Below are 13,501 nucleotides of genomic sequence, written 5' to 3'. Positions count from 1 at the left end.
TAGTGGTGTGTGTACATTTCTTGGGTGGTGACTCTTCTTAGATGCTCCTAGAGTACAGCATCGAACTCAGCCATCAGCTCCACAATTTTAAGGAAGTTTCCATTGTTTGGCACATACAGCTGATCTGAAGTGCCACGCAGTGCTAGGTTTTGGGTAGCAAGCATTCTCATAATGGCAATGAGCCTTTTCAGAACATTTTGCCAGTAAAGAGACTCTGATGTAATCTTCTCTTGATGCTGATCATCTATGGTGGCCTTTAACCTTAGTCTAATCCCAAGCTCCTTCCACCTATGGAATGCTCTCTGGTGATTTGCTGCCTTCTCATGGCATGCCAGATTTCTAGCCAGATTCTTCCAGTCCTTTGTTCCTGTAGAACCCAATGTGGCTGGAACATTAGACTGGAAGAGTTTGCAACAAAAACAGTATGCAGCATTCTGGGTTTTTGAGTACATAAGCCATGGCCTCTCCACTTTGTCACCATTGGGGGTTTCATGCCAGTAATGTGTTGGATGGAAACTTCTATTTTCATTGTCTTTGGGAAACATTAAGTTTTTCTCTTTCTGTGGCCCATGCAGGACAAGGAAGTCCCTCAGGCTACTGCTCAAGTGGGTCCACAGTCCTGGATCATCTAGACTTAAGGAACTAAACTCAGCAGCAGCTGTTTCTTGTGCCTCCACCACAGTCTTCTCTGATCTACACTTTTCTTCAGGAACGTGCATGGTTACATCCATTTGAGATGGAGATATGGATGCTGCAGTAGCTGCCAGGTCACCTGCACTCTGACTAACTGGAAGATCAGGCATCTCCTCACCACTCACATCCTCACTGGGGCCGGAAGGCTCACCATGAACATTTGTGTCTATGTATCTCAGAAGAGCTCCTTCCTGCTTAGATAGAAAAGCTTCCTTTGCTTTCTTTCTTTTTTTTCTGAATGCTGCCCCAGAGGGGTGTTTTTTTCTTTCACTCATGACTGCTGTTCTGTGCCAGCTATAGTGGCTCTCAACACTCAATTGAAGGGGACAAATAAGCAGGCTGGTAGCAGGGCCTGAGTGAGGGAAGATATCAGTGTCTTAAGGGCCTAACTGGCTCCTACTACTTCAGTTGATCGCCTATTTTCCTCAAGTGGGTTCAGGGAAGCGGGAGGAAACAGGAAGCTCCCTGAGAAGCTGGTGTTAATCAGTCCAGGCTCCTGAGGGTGCTACATAAGAGGCTCCTCCTCCTCTCTCTCCCTACAGCTTCTGCTGCTTTCTGTTATTCCCTCTCACCTTTTCTTCTGCCTGCCTGCTATGTCTCTTGTGCCCTCCTTCCTCCAGCACAGCACTCCACCATCTCTGTGCATCTAGAGCAGACAGAATACATATACACCAGCAGCAGACACTACACTCTGGGTCCCAGTAGCGCCCCTCCATAGTCTGGCACCTGAGGCGGCCCCCTCAGTTCGCCTCATGGTAAGGCCAGCCCTGGGCTTAAGCAATGTGACTAACAGCTGTCGTGTGTTTGTTCTCTCACCATCTCTCCAGGGGGGAGAAGTATGTGTACTGGAGTGTTTTGGTTTGGAATTTTTGTTATATTTATCCCCACGCCCACATGTTGCTATATGTTTGTTAGAGAAGGCAAGGTTAACAACATAGAAGGATAGGTAGCCACATACAGATTTAGGGCTTGATCCTGTTCCTATTAACTTTGATGGCAGCAGGATTTGGGCCTTAGAGATTTGTTTAGTGATTATATTGATTTTTAACTCTTCTGGAGATTTTTCCTTTGCATCAAAACGTTTCTATCTCTCTGACTCATCTGTTTTACTGAGTTGCTGGCCTGTTTGCCATTTCTTGTCATGGCTCTGACAGTTGGAATAAACCTCAAACTGGGGAGGAGTAAGGACTTTGGGCCTAATTCTCCTATCAGCTACCCTGGCGGGACTCAGGAGTAACACTGCCTAAGTTGTTGAAGTGAGATCAGTGTGAAACTGGAGTAGGTGGGAGGAGAATCACTTTGGGCCTGTGTAGACAGTGATGGTGAGAGGCTGAGCTTTTCCCTGTGATTTTTAGGTAATTTTAGGAAATTGATCATTTTCTGAAGTTTCTGGAGTGGGACCTATAATGTCCTGACTTCTGTCTGACTCATTTAGTAGGTTTAGCATTGATCTCTTTGAATGAAAAATATATCTAACTAAATGCTGATGAAACTGATCTTTTGTTTTTATGAGTATCCTGTTCAGTGCAAAGCAACAAAAGTATCAATCGCATTTTTTTGCTCTTATGTTAGCTAAATGGCATAATCACATTTTCTTCTTTAAAGTAGCCATTCATTTACTTATTGAGGAGAAAGCAAGGACTTATTTTTTAAAATGAGCTTCCTTCAGCACTGATACAGTTGGACATGATTTTTCACCTGGCCTCATGAACACTATTTGTAGGACAAAGCGGTTCTGTAAGTGATATGTTCAGCGTCAGAACAATTCCTGTCCTGAAAGAAGGTATGTAACCTACTGAATTTTTTTGTTTTTTGTTTTTGGCAGACGTCCTTGAGCATTTGAGACGGATGTGAGAGCGTTTTTAGTCCTCATGCAAAACAACCAACTAAACATAACAGATTACATCAGCTCAGGCTTTTCAATTCCTGGATGGCAGCAGAGTGCTAATCCAACCTTCATCCTGGATTTCACAAACTAAAACAAGGGAGGCTGGCAGGAGGACAGCACTGTCGGACTGAGGAAATTGACGACGGTGAAGCATGTGGGCAACACACCGTATAAAGCTCATAAACTTGTAGGCTGATGTGCAGCTACTACTTTGGATTCCTTATTGCCGCTTCCTTCAGCATAAAACCACAAGCCTGAACGTTAAACCTGCTCTTTGGAACTGAGCATTTATCACTGTGAGACATGAAGAGCTTCCTGTTTTTCACCATCCTCCTGGTACCAGTGCACATCGGAACTGCTTGGAGTGCAAAATATGCAGTAGATTGCCCCGAACCTTGTGACAGTAATGTGTGTAAAAGTACTTTGCGCTGTAAGCGAACAGTGCTTGATGACTGTGGCTGCTGCAGAGTCTGTGCAGCAGCCTTGGGGGAGACTTGCTACCGCACTGTCTCAGGTATGGATGGTGTCAAATGTGGGCCTGGGCTGAAGTGCCAGTTTTACACTGAGGAGGATGACTTTGGTGATGAATTTGGTATCTGCAAAGGTAAACAATATTCACTTGCATGCATCTACTATCTAAATTTACTGCTGGCATTCTGCTTGCAGAAAGTTAAAATTTAAAAGTGGGATTTTTTCATTTCAAACAATAATATTATCCTTTGCAAAGAGGAGAGTGGAAAAATAGCCTCTCATATTAAAAGAGCTTCTATTTCCGCTGTTTAAGGGTATTTAAAATGAAAATATCTCTTCAAATTGGATTGGGAGATTTGTGAAGAAATATTTTGGTGGCTTGAAACTTGGAAGACCTGGGTACTAGTCTTGGCACTGCCATTGATTGGCTGTGCAAACCTGGACAAATTATAAAAGCCCTAGTCCTGCAAGAAGATCGATGCTAGTGGATCTCTGCATCTGCATGGAGCCCACTGGGCTTTGCACAGACACAGAGGTTCCCCCATGCATTGTAACTTGCAGGATCGGGGCTTAAAGTCTTCACCAATAAAATGGGAATAATAGTACTACTTTACCTCACCGGGATATTGTGAGGATTAATTCATTAGCATGTATGAGGTACTCAGATACTACAGGTATGAGGGCCCTGAGTTTACACAGTCTGATAGCATGACCTCAGGGGCCAAATTCATCATTGATGTAATTTCACTGGTTTCAGTAAGGTTATACCAGGAATGAAATGGCCCTGGGATATTAAAATCATCTGAATGATCAATATGCGATAACATTTTCCCCGTGGAACCTGCACATTGATTTCCTTAAGCACAGAGCAGGATGGCATCCCTTCATCAAATACATACTCCAGTCACATTAAATAGGAGATTTTCTTAAAGGAGAAAAAGTATTAAACTACAGAAAATGATGATGTACAAATTCCAAATAAAATAAATAAATAACTGAATAGGGCACAAATGCAGTGAGTCAATGTCTACCATGAATTCCTTTGCCAGTTAAATTTGTAGATACAGACTCTCTTCTGAAATAACATCCACAAAACTTAAGAAATCTAGGTGGTTGTCAGATGTCTGTGAATGTGCTGAGAAAGAAACGGGTTAGGGCCAGATCCTGCAAAAACACATGTAAATGGATTCACATATAATACATACATGTAACACACAGGCAAAGTTACTCACATGCATGCTTGAGGAGGAAGCCCTTCATCTTTAAATGATTCTTGACCCAGTTTTATTTTCATGGACTATAATTTTATGGTCTAAAGATCCTAGTTTAGGTGCAGTCAACTGTAAAAATGTATGTTATTGAGTTGGTTGATACTATTTGATTTGTAGTTTATTGATTGTATTGTAGTGCAAAATACCATCTATAATTTATACAAAAAATACTTAAAACAAGTATATACTTTTGCTTGCTCATGAAAAGTTCTTTGTAATTGTACATTTAAGAATGGGTTAAAAGAAATGCTGAGTAACAGGAGTTCTGAATCTCTGGAGCAGGATGAGGTTATGCTGCTGCAAGAATATGTAGAAAACTCAGGGTGAAATCTTGGCCCCACTGAAACCAATGAAAATGCTCCAGTTGACTTCAAAAGAGTCATGATTTCATCCTTAGTTTTATAACAATACTCAGGAGCTCTTTTCACATAAATTCCTTTGTGCGATGTTTTATCAGTCTCATTCCTAATGCACTTTTTTCTCCTTCATCCCATCCTCTGACTTAGTACAGTCTCCTTTTAGCCATCTGTGAATTTTAATATGGAAAGTATAGTGCTGAGCAGTTATTGTATCTATGACTATTTGTAGGTTTGGTAGCAGAGCATACTCCTAGCAGACGGGGGGATTTAAATATTTAAAATATATCATGGGTATCAGGATTCCTGGGTTCTGTCCTAAACTGTGTCATTGACTCACTTTACAAACTGGTAATCTGAGGTTAAGTCACTTGTTCAAGATTTCAAAGTGTTAATCAGTCTTTGTAAAGTTCTTGGAGATCCTTAGATGAAAAGTGTTATGTCAGTACATGGTCTCATTATTATTACTATTTTAATACCAAATTAGAATAAACAGTCCAGAGATCTGATGCTTTGCCCTTTTATTGGGAACTATCATTTTAATATTTTTGTTATTTTTGTCATAGTGAAGTCCTGCTCCCATTGAAGTCAATGAGAGTTTTGCAATTGACTTCAGTGGCAGCAGGATCAGGCTTTATTGTACATAAAATTCTAACAGTTAACAGAAAAAATTACTCCAATTTCTCAGTCCTTTAAAACCTGGACAAAAAATTGATAAACTCATAGATTATTCCCATATGGACTTGTGTGTGTTTATTATTATATTCTATTTCTATTCTATATAAACTCCTATACCTCCCTCATCACTGCAGTATCTGAACACCTTCCAGTAGTGCATTAAGCAATACGCCTAACATCTGTCACGTGTTTATTCTTTCCTTCATCTTCTCCCTTAGATGAGAATTGTGTGAGCAGTGTTTGCTTTTGGTGGGGTTTTATTGTTGTTTTAATTGTACACTGCTATGTGTGTGTCACAGTTCAAGGCACCTGCACTGTATTCGCCCTCAGTGATCCACCAAGGACACCCACACTAGGCTCCTGGCTCCTCAGCTGTCAGCTCTCTTGGGTAGAGACCCATGTCTCTCTCTCTCCTGACCAGGGTTTGTCCCAGGCTGCATAGTTTCCTACCTACACTGTAATATTTCCAGCAAGCCAGACTGCCTAAAAAGGCCAACATCTGCACTTTGCTTTCTCTTTGAAGGTTATGAACAGCTGTAATTGCTAGCACTTATACGTTACTACACAGCTCTTTATAAGCAAGCACATTTATTTTTAAGGTGAAAGCATTATAGAGAAAACATATTAAAAACAATCGAAGGTCCTATATCCTGCCAAAAGCTTACCAGAGGTCACCCATCAGTCTTATGGGGCTTCAGTTGGCTGCAGTCTTTCCAACTCCTCCCTCAAAGGATTGGAGCCCACCCTTTGGACAGAAGGTCCTGTTCATTTACTCAATCAGAAAGAAGGCCCTGAGTCCATTTAAACTCAGTCATTTCTCCAAAAGTCCTTTCTTTCTCTGTTGGCCTCTGGAGAATCTAGTTTGAACTAGTATATGCAAGCCTCCCCAGAGATGGTTCCTCTGTGTGTGGGGATTACAACATGGCTGATTTGCTTTAATCATCACCCACTGTTTTTAGTTCCTGGAGGAACTGTGGTAGCCCTCCCGCAATGCAGCAGAACACAGTTATACAAGCCATTTATTTAAAACCATGGACCTTTAAGATACTTCATGGTGGAGCTTTAAGATACTTCATGGGGTTGTAATATTTGTCACATCTCCCCCATCAAGAAGTTACATACAATCCTGACCCACAGTAATACGTAAACTCAATACCATGAGGTCTTTCAGGAATATTGCAGGAAACTGCCATATCTGTCACACTGTTTATGCTAGAGAAGGCAGGTTGAAGAAGTGTGTCTTGCACTTGGAGCAGAAGGTGGCAAGGTTTGTGATGGTCTTTATGTGCTGTGGGAGTTTGTTCCACAGTCTCAGACTGACCCCTGGGAAAGCTCTGTCTCTTATACAGATGAGCCTTTCCCTTACCATAGAAAGTTCCATTGTGCCTGAGATTGTCCTGGAGCATTAGGCAATCTTTTAGATATGCTGGGCCCAGGCCATTGAGCCCCTTGAAGATAAGACTCGAGACTTGTACTTGACTCAGTGATTAGATGAGCTAGTCGTTGGCCTTTGGTTAGCTTGTCTGTAAGATTGCTCATAAATGGGAGGCTTAATGTAGGGTGGTAGTTGGTTAGAAACAATGTATCCAAGAAAAAAGCAACAGAGGGTCCTGTGGCACCTTTGAGACTAACAGAAGTATAGGGAGCATAAGCTTTTGTGGGTAAGAACCTCACTTCTTCAGATGCAAGTGACTTGCATCTGAAGAAGTGAGGTTCTTACCCACGAAAGCTTATGCTCCCTATACTTCTGTTAGCATCAAAGGTACCACAGGACCCTCTGTTGCTTTTTACAGACTCAGACTAACACGGCTACCCCTCTGATACTTGAATGTATCCAAGGTGAGTTTCTTTTTCTTTTTTTAAAAAACTTTTTAATAAGGCAAACTTACAATAAATCATACTGCATCAGACATTATTTATTACTTATTCAGGATCAAATTAATGTTAGAAGAATGTGTCTAAAGATCCTGACTTCTTGTCTGGGGGAGCCCTCCTCTGAATATGCTAAAAAGGGGTGAGCAAATTTCTAAATACCTGTCCTCTTTTTGTCACTTTCACATTTGGTCCATCACAAGGACAGTCCCTATTTTACTATATGACAATTCCATAAGAGAAGTCACATATTTTCAAAAAAGTGCAATACAAAGTGTTGCTGCTAGCTATCAAAAATAAATTAATTTGTTGTTCTGTTTAAAATGTTGATCCTTTTCCAGAGCATTAAGCAAGCAGGTCAGGGGATCTCTAGGAAGCTGACATTTTGTCATAAGATGAATCTCTTCAATAATTTCCTTCCAAAACCTTCTTTCTGGACATAACCACCACATGTGCAAGTATCTTGCCCTTTCCCCACAACCCCTCCAACAGAGCATTTCCCTAGAAGCAAAAATATGCTGGATATTTATTGGAGTCAAATGCCATCTATGCAGTAATTTATAAAATTTTTCTGAGCTACTCATATTGCAGATGAATCTCCCCTGTCCCACATAAATCCCTCACCCATCTTTTCATCTGGGTTATTTTCTTAACATCTTTTCCAATCAAAATTTTACATATCTTACCAATTAAACCTTTTGTTCCAGCTTGCTCCTGGGTGAGCTTCTCAAATGTTGTTAAAGGTCTAGATAGAGCCATCTTGTATCTGGATTTTGAAATAAAATGTTTGACTTTAAATATTGACAATTTAGGATCTTTACATTACTACATATTTCCTTGTATAATTTCATATCAGAACCCAGGAGAAGCTGTCCAAACTGAGTCATCTCAGCTCCTCCCCACAACGAATACTAACTTTGATATTTCTTGGGGATAAATTCCAGACTAATGAAAGTAGCTGAAGGATGAATTGCAAACTATTGCATGTTGAAAGGAGGAAAGGAAGATTCCATCTCTGAATGAGGTGTTGGCACCAGTTGCTCATGGCTGTCTTTCAGAAGGCAGGAAGGGCATGGGTCAGATTCACAAGTCTTGCACTGAGATTCCTATACAGTGTCCAGTACTTCTTTAGAAGTGAATGTTCTGCACTCTGGACATGCAAGGGGCTCTTTGTTGGCTGGCATAGAGGGAGCAGATACATGCCGTTTAAGAAGCCTTCCCAAATGAGCGTGAGCTTTTCAACAAAGTAATATGATCATTCTTCACAGCACTTGGTGCTGGGTTTTCTTGTGGGTTGTAGGCACTCAGGATTGATGAAGAGGTTTACCATGCTGGATAGCTCCTTAAGGCAGGATTTGGCAGCTTCAGTGGAGGCTGATAGGAAGGTTCTGTTGTCCTTAATACAAATTAATTATAAATTTACATAAATTAATATTGAGCCTGGACTGTAAGTTTAAGAAACTTTAAGAAGTATTCCTGTTGTTAAGGGAGATTATTTGTGTGAATTGGATTAAAGAAACCATCAGATCTGCATATATTTTTAACTATACATCCCGTATAATTGCATACTTATGCTCAACATTTACATTGTCTATAATTTGCAGTATAATGCTACAAGTGCTTCAGGGAAATGTTAATCAGGATCAATTTTTAAATACATTTGTGATTATTGCACATACTATTGGGGATGAAAGATGTATAATGGAAATTAAAGAATAATTATAATCAATAATAAGTGGAAACTATTTGAAACAAAAGTTGGCATTTCAGCATGCTTAAATCCCAATGAAAGTTCTTTTACTTTTAAGAACATATGCAGACAAGATATTAAGAAAACTAATAGCAAACCACTATAGAAGGCATTCAGATACTGCAGTGATGAGTGCAGTAAAAGAACCAGCATAGAATAGGAACTGCACCTTTTGGGATTACTTTGGTAGATAAGGCTTTTGAATTTGTCTTCTTTCAGAGTGTCCTTATGGTACCTATGGAATGGAATGCAGAAAAACTTGTAACTGCCAGTCTGGTATATGCGACAGAGTAACTGGAAAGTGTTTGAAGTTCCCGTTTTTCCAACTTTCTGCTTCAAAGCCACCAAACAGACGAAAGTTAATTTCACATACAGGTAAGACTTGATGGGGCACTTCATTTTAGTTGCTCAACCAGCACATTGTATATTGTGTATGTGTACACAGACGGTGCTATGCAAATAAGTAATAATGCAGGTTTTATTTTTCCCCACTGAGAGCTCACAGTAATGTTTTACTAAGCTTGTTATAGACAAAGAATTACATATAGGTGCATCCACATTAGGAAAACAGGGTGTAAATAAAATGTGTTTAAATCCTAGTTTGGAAAAGGAAGTTTGTAGTTTTAGCATGTATAAGCAGGTTAAGGTAAATTGTGGGGGGAAGGTGTAGGTCAGGTTTACCTTCTCAGCTAACGTGTGAAAATTATAATAGCCTTGTCCACACGTGTTAGCTGACACATGGTAATAAAATCACCTTTTTTCCCAGTGAAGACCACGCTTTAGTGAACTTTACATGTTCTTTAATTCTACAGAAAACTGCGTTTTGCATCAAATTAGCTTAGTTGCTCATCACATGGGAAAACTACTTTGAAATAATAAATTAACTGAGATTGTAAATTGAAAATGATTTTTTTTATAGTTACAGGCATTTATTCTATTTAAAGATTATACATCTAGCTAAACCTACATACATCAGATGTTTCCAGAGTTTTAAAGATTTACTGGGGATCTGGGTGTATTTGGTGGGAGGATGGAGAGATGTATCTTTGAGATACCCTGTTCTCATGAGCTTTCCATTTCTGTTTTCTCACCTATTCTGTTCTCTCATCTGTTTTCTCACCAAATGTTTTGCAGACCCAAAGTTTGAAGTAAATGGGAGCTTTATCATTGGCTTTAATGTGTCCAGGGTTTCACCCAGACCTTGAAACCTCTAATATTCACTCACCACTTGAGACAGACCAATTAATGACAGAAACATATTTCATAGTAGTTCATATGAGGATCCCAAAGGACTTTGCTTAATATTAATGAGTCTTCATGAGCCAGGTACATACTGTGGGCCAAATCTACAGCTAATGTGACCAGTATAAATTCACCTATTTTCATCAGCTGATGATCTAGCCCCGGTTGTTGTTATCAAGACACGGAGAGGTTAAGCAACTTGCCCAAGCTCACACAAGAAGTCTGGGCCAGAGCTGAGAATTGAACCTAGATCTCCTGCTTCTCAGTCCTGTGCTTATTAGATCACATTTCTTACAGGCTATCATTTTGGGGAAATAATGTAACTAGATGACGCTGGAGGCAAACAGGTAGACTAATAACATGGATTATCAACAGAGATTTTTCAAAAAAGTGTTTTCCAGCCTAGAGATATAGATGTATAAAAAACATTGTATTTAACCCAATTTATGTGATATTAATTTTTGTTTTTAACTTTCAGAGAATGACATGGCATCGGGGGATGGTAACTCTGTAAAGGAGGAATTTGTCAAAGAGAAAGTAATTAGCTCTCCAGTAATGAAATGGTTAAATCCTCGCTGATATTTACTTACATTGGTAGGACTTTCAAATGACCGCATTTCTCACACATTATTGAATATGCAACAACACACTTTAAAAACAAAGTACATCTATAGCATATGAAAATGTAACCTCTGAAGACCAATTGTGATTGTGTGCATCGTCAGAAAAAATGTTTACTTACAAAATAGACTGTACAGTTCATATGATTTTTGATACTTGTTTTGATAAGTATTTGAACACTAAAATGTATTATGGATTGTTGAATGTATAGTAATATTGAAAACCAACACCTCCCCCCACTGGCATTTGAACAGTTCCTGCATTCCCCGTGCAAGGAAATTCCTGTTGAATTCAATGGACATTTTATGTAAGTAAAAGCTGCTGACGTGGAGCCAATGTTAGGGTGATGCAAGTTGACAAAAGCTTGGAAATGCAAAGTTAAAAACTGATGTCCTTGAGTCACACCAGCAAGAATAATACTAATGTAAAGGGCACAACGGTGTGAATTCAATAAATCAACCTTAACTTTGAATATTCTGGCTTTTGTTAGTTTTGTGACAATTAACAAGATGTAAACATTACTTTAAGCAAGCGGTTCTCAAACTGTTGGTTGGGACCCCAAAGTGGGTTGCAACCCCATTTTAATGCATTAGACTTGCTGGGACCCGGGGCTGAAGCCCAAACCTGAGCTCCACCCCACTGGGGGCATCGGGACTCGGGCTCTGGCCCCTTAATCCCCCACGCAGGGTGGTGGGGCTCGGGCTCCAACCCCCTGGCCCCCCCTCCAGTCACATAGTAATTTTGTTGTCAGAAGGGGGTCCTGGTCAGGGCCGGCTCCAGGCACCAGCTTGTCAAGCAGGTGCTTGGGGCGGCCGCTCCGGACAGGGGCGGCACGTCCAGGTATTCGGCGGCAATTCGGCGGATGGTCCCTCACTCCGCCTGGGAGTGAAGGACCTCCCGCCGAATTGCTGCTGCAGATCGCGATTGCGATCGCGGCTTTTTTGTTTGTTTGTTTGTTTGTTTTTGTTTTGGCTGCTTGGGGCGGCCAAAACCCTGGAGCCGGCCCTGGTCGTGGTGAAATGAAGTTTGAAAACCGCCGCTTTAAACTCATCATTTGAACGTATACAATGTGCATTACTTACCTGGCATTATGTAAAAACACATACAATGTTAAAATATATTCCCAAGGGTGGTTTTTGTGTTCAATAACCTGCAATAGACCTGAAGGAGTACTGGAGTATCAGCATAAATGTGCATTATAAATAATCCATGTCAGAGATTCTGGAGACATTAAGGTACCTTAGTACCTAATTCTTCATCCCCTTCTTAGTGCCTAATCCTTCATCCCCATTATCCCCTTAAGAGGTTGTAGAAGTGGCCAGTTACTCAGTCAATCCATATTTGGTTATGTATCAATATGGCATAAAACATCATAATGTTTATATAGGCACACCTTAAGTCCTACTTATATAATAGCCATTACTGCCTGTGTGGCAGAAACCCATTTGTAAAAATCAATACTTTGTGGTTTTACTTAAAAAAAGAAAAAGAGACAGATTCTTAGATAGTGTAAATTAATCTAGCTCTGTTTAAGTCAAAGGAGCTACTTTGATTTACATATCTGAGGATCTGGCTCATAAAATAAATCGGTCTCATTGGAAACCCAGTCTGGTTTCCATTGAAATTAATGATAGTTTTGTTATTAACTTCAGTGGGAGAAGGTGCAGGCCATAGTGATGGCAATTTGGTGCAGGATCTGAAAACATATGTAAAAGAATCCAATAAAGAAACCCATAATTGTTTCAGGGCTATTAGGGACTGATCACAGCCTATTAAAGTAAACCCGAGTCTTTCCATTGACTACAATGGATTTTGCATTAGGCCCTTAAAGAACAAAAAATATGTAACAACAGGGAATGTCTACCAATTAAAAGTGGTTAAATAGACTCTAGCTACAACAGTCAGAAAAAGAAACAGAATACCATGGCTGGCATATAACACCTTTTAGATTGGGCTGAATTGTTATGATTGAAGTAGGGATTTTAATGGAAGTGCTGTCACAATCACAACTACAGTAGCACAAACAGTACCTCTGTAAAATGCTGTATTGGTTTGAAACATTTACAAGCATAAGGGCTGATCCTGCGGCTACTGATGTCAGTGACAATTTCTACATTGACTTCAATGGGAACAGGGTCAGAGCCATATTCTTTATTGGGCCAGAGAAAGTTATTTAAATGTTTTAAATACTTACATGTTTTTTTTTTTTTATTTCCTACAGTGTCATGAATGACATTATGGATTCTTGAATGTAAATCTAATAAGCTGGTTGGTTTTAAAAAAGTATATGTTTATTATTGTTCAATAAATCCCCTATAAACCAGTCTTTTGTGTCTGTCCATGAATCAGACTGTAAAATTGATGATGATGTCACAGCTACTGCGGGTGCAGCAAATAAATTGCATATTATGGCCAAAATTCTTCTTTCAGATCCACACAGATTATATAAACTCTGAGGGTTCAATTCCAGTGAGAAAATAGGCAGGGGGAGGAGTTTGTAAATATTTTACAAAATGTTTTCCCCTCATTTTTTGTCAAATTTATGAAATTGCTTGAAATTTCCTCAGAGCTCTAGTTACAGGTAACCCCATAAACCAATCCTCAACAGCTAAAATTGGTTCTAATGTGACATTGTGATGTGAACAAAGTTCTATACTGG

General features: G+C 39.8%; 1 protein-coding gene across 1 annotated transcript; it reads left to right on the top strand.

Moving 5' to 3' along the window:
- The first annotated feature begins 2,656 nt into the window (after positions 1 to 2,656).
- On the top strand, positions 2,657 to 13,165 carry ESM1 (endothelial cell specific molecule 1). Its single transcript, XM_005300853.4, has 3 exons — positions 2,657 to 3,185; positions 9,199 to 9,354; positions 10,700 to 13,165. The coding sequence occupies exons 1-3, from the start codon at positions 2,885 to 2,887 to the stop codon at positions 10,798 to 10,800; spliced, it is 558 nt and encodes a 185-aa protein (XP_005300910.1). The 5' UTR covers positions 2,657 to 2,884; the 3' UTR covers positions 10,801 to 13,165.
- The last annotated feature ends 336 nt before the right edge of the window (positions 13,166 to 13,501 follow it).

This window comes from Chrysemys picta, chromosome 6 (assembly GCF_011386835.1).
Source record: "Chrysemys picta bellii isolate R12L10 chromosome 6, ASM1138683v2, whole genome shotgun sequence".
NCBI classification, from domain to species: domain Eukaryota; kingdom Metazoa; phylum Chordata; order Testudines; family Emydidae; genus Chrysemys; species Chrysemys picta.
This window is presented reverse-complemented; position numbering and strand designations above follow the sequence as displayed.

Coding starts and splice junctions, on each gene's coding strand:
- ESM1 (XM_005300853.4), top strand. CDS start 2,885: ATGAAGAGCTTCCTGTTTTTCACCATCCTCCTGGTACCAGTGCACATC. Junction 3,186..9,198: donor TGAATTTGGTATCTGCAAAG/GTAAACAATATT, acceptor GTCTTCTTTCAG/AGTGTCCTTATGGTACCTAT. Junction 9,355..10,699: donor AAAGTTAATTTCACATACAG/GTAAGACTTGAT, acceptor TTTAACTTTCAG/AGAATGACATGGCATCGGGG.